We start from the raw sequence: 6287 nt of genomic DNA, 5'->3' as shown, positions 1-6287 counted from the left end.
GGGGCCGCGTGGACCCGCTGGACACAGGAGCTGCGGGACAGAGGCGCCCTGCCCCACAGAGGTGACGGTGTTGAAGGCAGAGAGGTGGTGGCAGCATCTGCCGCCTACAGGTCGGGCCCCGGGTGCTGTTGTGACACTGGGACACCAGCGGGGTGAACGCTGAGGCCCTGGGACACCAGCCGTGACCAAGGCCTCAACCTGACATCCTTCCTAAGGAGACACTCATCGGGGCATGACAGGACGGTGTGACTCACTGGACAGGGTGGCCACATCCACTCATGCCAACGGTGGGGACCAGGTTGAGCTCAGGCCCCCCAGGACTGTGGGGCTCCTGGAAAGCACCACCATGGGGCTTAAACTTGGGACCTACTGCAGGTGTGGCTAGGCAGCGTCCCCAGCCACGGGTCCCCTGATGCCCGCCTCAACGTGAATGAACGGCAATGTCTGCTCCATCTTCCTCCTTGTGCACGGCCTCTCCCCCGGGCCCTCCCGGCAAGAGCTGGGGGACCGCCCTTGCTTCTTCTCTAGTTTCTTCTGGGTGTGGACACGGCTGTCTGGAGGAGTCATCTGGCTGAGAGGCCCCCAGAGAGTCCTGGCGGGTGGGTCCCCTGCCCAGTCGCCCCAGGTCTGTCCCACCTCAGCCTGTCTGTGGCTCCGTTACGTGGCCCTGCTTGGGCTCAGCGAGTTGAGTTTCTTGGAGTCAGAAAACTCCCAGCACCCATGGCCTCTGGGAGTCCCCGGAATGACTGGTTGTCCCCTGCCTCCTGGCCGCAGCCACGTGGCAGAAAGTCAAAAATTATGACTCAAAGAATTCGGAGGTATGCCACCGAAAACAGGAACAACAACATATAGAACAGATACATGGAAGCTGAAAATCAAAAACTTCTGTACTTCGAAGAACACCATCAGGAAAGTGGAAAGACAGCCCATGGAAGGGGAAGCGATATTTGCAAACCGCACATCTGGTAAGGAATTTGTACCCGTAACATACAAAGAACTTCACATCTCGACTAAGGTTTGACTAGACATTCTTCAAGGAAGATATGCAAACGGCCAGCAAACACATGAAAAGGTGCCGATGTCATTATCCATCAGGGAAACGCAAGTCACACCAGTGTGACACCACGTCCACCTGCCAGGATGGCCACAATCAAAATGCCAGATGGTAACAAATATCGTGAGGACATGGAGGGATCGGCCACGCCACACGGCTGGCGGGGCTGTGATATGTGGTCGCCGCTGTGGTAGCACCTCACATGGTTAAACAGGGGGACTGAGTGACCGGCAGGTCCCCTCCCAGCTGCCATACAAGGCTGTGCATGCGTGTTCACAGAAATCGACTCAGATGTCACCAGCAGATGGGGGGGAAAACACGTGGTCCGTCCGTCCCCTAGAACAGCGGTTCTCAACCTGTGGGTCGCGACCCCTTTGGGGGTCGAACGACCCTTTCACAGGGGTCGCCGGGGACTCATATGTGGGCATATCTGCANAAGGGGTCGCGGCATTAGGAAGGTTGAAAACCGCTGCTCTAAAACACTCAACCCATTCCTCATAACTCTAAGAAATGAAAGAGAAGCAAAGGCAACCCTTATCTGATGCAGAGTACCTACGAACACCACACAGATGCTAAAATTTGGAGAGAGGCGTGTGGGCCGCAGATACCACATTTTACCACTCGGACTAAATACTAGAGGATCCTTCCAGGGTAACAAAACAGGTAAACAGCAAGAAAGAGAAAGGAGGAAATAATACTATCTTAATTTATTGACAACATATAGGAAATATAAAACGGCATAAAACCATTAATTGATGCGGGATTTCAGCAAGACCGTGATTTCCAGGTCATGAAGCGGGCCCGTCGGCGGCCGTCCTGGGTCTGCCGCTGACCACCTCTCACCCTGCGGGCGGGCAGCACAGACTCAGCTGGCCAGAGGTGTGGCCCAGATGGGCCTGGACCCACAGTGCCGGCTGATCCCCAGTGCACGGGCCCCTCACGGAGCTCTGTGGCTGGGCCCCGGGACCCAATGTCCTTTCATGCACTTGCTTTTGCTTTTCTTACCCTCCATGCGTCCGTCAAGGACCTGCCAAGGCATTCCTTACCTATGACAAGCTTGACAAAAGCAGTTCCCCAACCACTTCCCCTCGAACAGCCCTTAGCTGAGAAATCCCGGTGCCGAGGCCCACGCGACAAATGTCGGCTCTGCCGTCGTGGGCACTGCCTTTTAAAGCGGGGGCAAGTCCTAGCCGTTCTGGTTTACTTGATATGTTTTCTTTTCCTCTGGACTTTGGTAGAAATTGTTTCTTATTACTGCAATTGATATTTAATAAACACTGTGGTCAAAGGAAAGATCAGGCCACTCACCGTGAGAGCTGAGGAGGCGGGAGGCGGGCGGGGGCGCGGGGGAGGCTGGAACAAAGACGCAGACACAGGCGCTGCCGGCATGCTGTAGCATAAAGGACCCGATTGTGCCTCATCTGTGTCTCTTGTGCTGTCTTGGCTGGTGGGGCTCCTTAGACGCTTTCCTGGAAACAATGCATTTCTCTTTCTGCACGCACTGAGACATCCCCGTGGCCCAGGAATCGGCCTCTGTGGGGCCTGGTACCGGCTGTGGGGCTGGAGGGGCGAGGTCCCCTCTGTGCGTCACCTGGGTCGGGCCTGCCGCCACCCCACATGGCGATCAGGACCCTCAGGGCAGCCCTGCAGGGCCGTCACCTTCGCTGACGGTCCCGCCAGGGAGGCCCAGGCCGGTGGGGGCGGAGCAGCGCACCGGCCTGGGCCTCCACGCGTGTCCTGGACGCTGCGTGGGCCATGGCGCAGAGCGGACATGTGTCACCTCACAGGAGGTGTGGTGTCCTGAGTTACGAGGGTGGAAGGAGGCTGGCTGGCAGCTCGCGCTCTGGCCTGGAAGCTGGGAGAAGCAGGCGCGGGCCCAGGCCAGAGCGGCGGGGCTGGCAGGCCTCTGCGCCTCCGGGGTCGGGCGCCTGTCCGTCCTGATTTGGGGGATGACTGTGTATACGCAGTGTATTCAAACCCTGCAGTTTAAGGATACACAGAGCACAGCGTTTGCTGGTCCTGCTCCCAGGAGACGCCACAGCCATTCCTGGGAGACCACAGGTGTGTCTGGGCGCGGCGGGCGCCCCTGGGCCTCGGAGGAGGGTTCTGGCAGACACCCCACGGGAGAGACCTGGCACCAATCTCTTCCCTCAGGTTAAAGTGATTGGGAAATGAAAACACAAAGTGAAAACTTTCTCAGGGAATACACAGTCAACCGTGGTTTTCAAAGGTGATGACAACTGCCGACCTGGCTTCCAGGACAACAGGTTACTGCCCGTTCTGCCTGGGGACACAGCCCAGGTGCCCCAAGCACCCCTTGGCCCGTGCAGGGAAGAACATTGCACCGTGAAGGCGGCTTGTCCCCCAAGCCGGCTGTGGGGGCACGGACACGGCTCTCCCTCGTTCTGCCTCTCTGTCTCTGTGTCCCTGTGTCTCTGTGTCCCTGTGTCTGTGTGTCTCTGTCTCTCTGTCTGTCTCCGGACCCCTCTGACTGCAGCTGTCTTACCCATTCGCATGCTCCTTTCTGGAGAAGCTAGGCAGGACGGAGTCAGTTGCAGGAGCCGTGCTGATGGGTGTGGTTAAGAAAGGGAATGACATTCAGCGGGAAGAGGAATCCATGATTTACTGAATGTCCTCAAAAGAGCTTTGATCCCTGGGGCCAGGCGGGGTCAGGACATCCCTGTACATTTCCCAGCGTCCCCTTTGCTCCCATCTGAGTACAGAGGGAACGCCTGATACGATAGGCAGAGTAATAACCCCCAAGCATGTCGCGTCCGAACCCCAAGTCCTGTGAGCGGATATGTTAGATTACGTGACAAAAGGGACCACGTTTGCTGGCCCACTGGCCTTGAGGTGGAGACAAGGTCCTTGGTTATCCGGGTGGCCCCATGCAATCACAGGGGTTCTTACAAATGGGGCGCAGGCAGGAGACAGAGAGTCAGAGAGACGGGGTGTGGGGAGCCCGAGGAAGTGTTGCTGACTGAGACGGAGGGAGGGGCCCGGTGACCTGGAGAAGCTGGAAAAGAGGAGCGGAATGGCCCCTGTCGCCCCTGCAGGACCAGCCCCGTGCACACCTGCAGCCCAGCCAGTGAGCACTTCGGACGGTAGCCTCCAGGCTGTGAGGTCGTAATGTGACCTGATTATAAAGGGCTGTCGCACAGTCCCGGGGGCTTCCTGCAGGGTGGAGGGCCTGGAGGAGTGGGGGGAACGTGTGGGCAGACCCAGCACATCCCGCCTCTCAGGACCAGGGCTGGGAGAGGACGGCCCTTGTCCCCGGCACCCTTCCTCCCAGGCCCGCTGCCTGGGGCTTGGCAGGTCCCCGAGACAGCTGGGGTCTCCACAGGGGCAGCCCGGCCTCGTGCCGAGGGGCCTAAAACAGCGGTTCTCACGACCCACCCGCATGAATCTGTGTGTCCTCCTGTCTTTGTGTGGCCCCTAACCTCACACACATCCGCTTTTTGATCCAAAATATTTTGCAGTCGCCATAGGCAAAGGGCTATGGTGGCTGGTGCTGGAAGCTGCCCTTTGAGGCCACCCTCCAGCAGGACAGAGCCCCTGCTCTGCCCCAGCTCGCCCCGCCCCCACCGCTGAGAATGCCGGCGCCCCACCTGCTCCGTTTGGCCAGGTGACCTCCAGATCACCCAGTGGTGCTCCAGCTGACGCAGCCCTCCGGGTCACCCTCCACCCAGAGGGACAGATGGCCTGTGACAGACTAAAGGGGGACTCAAGCCTGTGTGCACACGTTCACGCAGCCAAACATGCTAACAGCCCAAGCGTCCAGCAGCTGACGCACGGGTGAGCACAGTGGGGTCCCTCCACGCAGCGGAATACAACACAGCCGTGAAAACGAAGGCAGCTCTGACACAGGCGGCACCACTGATGAACCGAGCAGTGTCCTGCTGAGTGACAGGCCAGACGCCACATCCTGTTTATGCGACGTGTCCAGGAACAGGCTGACCAGCGGTTGCCAGGGGCTGGGGCGGAGCTGCAGAGTGACGGGGCTTCTCTTTGAGGTGATGAAAATGCTGCAAACTTGGGCTGTGCTGACGGTCGTGCGGCTCGGTGAGTACACTGCAGCCCATCAAAATACGCACACACTTCAAATGGCTGAGTGGTATAGCATGTGAATTATATCCCAATAAAGCTATAAATTAAAAAAAAATCTTCCCACAATTTAAAAAACTCATTAAAGTAACATGGTAGCCTTTTAAAAATCAAGACAATATATGCTCACTGTAGAAATTTTTTAAAATACAGAAAGCTATGAAAAGAAAATTAAAATCACGTGCCCATTTAGCAATGACAAGCAGTTTACACGTGCTGCACTTTTTCCTGTTTTCAAGTCTGATTTATTCAAGTAACATGAGCGTGGCCTGTGTGTCAGACGTCTTCCCAGGATCACTCACGCTTGCCAGCAGCCACGGCCCGTAAGCTGGTCTCTGACCGTCCTCGTGTGTGTGTGTGTGTGTGTGTGTGTGTGTAGGGGGTGTGGGTGGTGTGTGTGTGTGTATGTGTGTGTGTGCACGCGCACACGTGTTCCAGGCCTTTGCCTGGAACAGAAACCACGATGAGTGTCTGCAAAAATTCTCCTTCTCAATATGTCCTTGGAAATAAAACCTAGAAGTAAAATTACTGAATTAGGAAGATGAACTCTCCTTTAAAGACTGAGGCAAAGATCTACTCTGGAGAAAAGGGGTGAGTGTTCCCTAAGGCCCACTGCAATTCAAGACATTTCAGTAAACCTGGTGGATTCCTGCCTAGATAGCCGTGACGTTTGTGACTGATTTTCCACACCACGCAGACAGCTGTCTTCTATGGATGGACCCACGTTAAAGACAATCACGGTGATTAGCGTTCTCTCCTTTACACCTGATCCTGTCCACATGCTTCTGGGTTTGCTTGTTTTCTGATCTCTTATGGAACGGCGTTTCCCGAGACCCAGCAATGGGGGGCCCTCCTCACCCCGCTCTGGCCCAGCTCCCCCACCACTCAGAAGGAAAACCGCAGGCTGTGTCATGTCACTCCCACACCAGGTGCCTCTAATAAAACCACATCGCCCCCCTAAGCCTGAGACAGCCCCCGGAGTGGGCGGTGGGGGAGGTCAGCGTTCACCCTCAAGCCCACCCTAACACCAGGCAGCCAGGATGACGGAATTAGGGGTTATTTCCTAACAAAAGAAGCAGCCAGATATAGGCGGAAATCGTTCAAACCCATTTCAGTTCCTCTGGGCTTG

The 6287-nt window shown here is 56.6% G+C and overlaps 1 protein-coding gene across 1 annotated transcript in view; it reads left to right on the top strand.

Moving 5' to 3' along the window:
* Nucleotides 1-5070: 5070 nt before the first annotated feature.
* NKD2 (NKD inhibitor of Wnt signaling pathway 2) overlaps nt 5071-6287 on the top strand; it is a 38969-nt gene continuing 37752 nt past the window's right edge. The window contains exon 1 of the mRNA XM_019624349.1: nt 5071-5116. Coding sequence (XP_019479894.1) covers nt 5071-5116 — 46 coding nt within the window. The remainder of the gene's footprint in view (nt 5117-6287) is intronic.

The sequence above is a fragment of the Hipposideros armiger genome, unplaced genomic scaffold (genome assembly GCF_001890085.2).
Source record: "Hipposideros armiger isolate ML-2016 unplaced genomic scaffold, ASM189008v1 scaffold_585, whole genome shotgun sequence".
NCBI classification, from domain to species: Eukaryota; Metazoa; Chordata; class Mammalia; order Chiroptera; family Hipposideridae; genus Hipposideros; species Hipposideros armiger.
The sequence above is the reverse complement of the archived record's forward strand: the minus strand, read 5'-3'. Positions and strand labels throughout refer to the sequence as shown.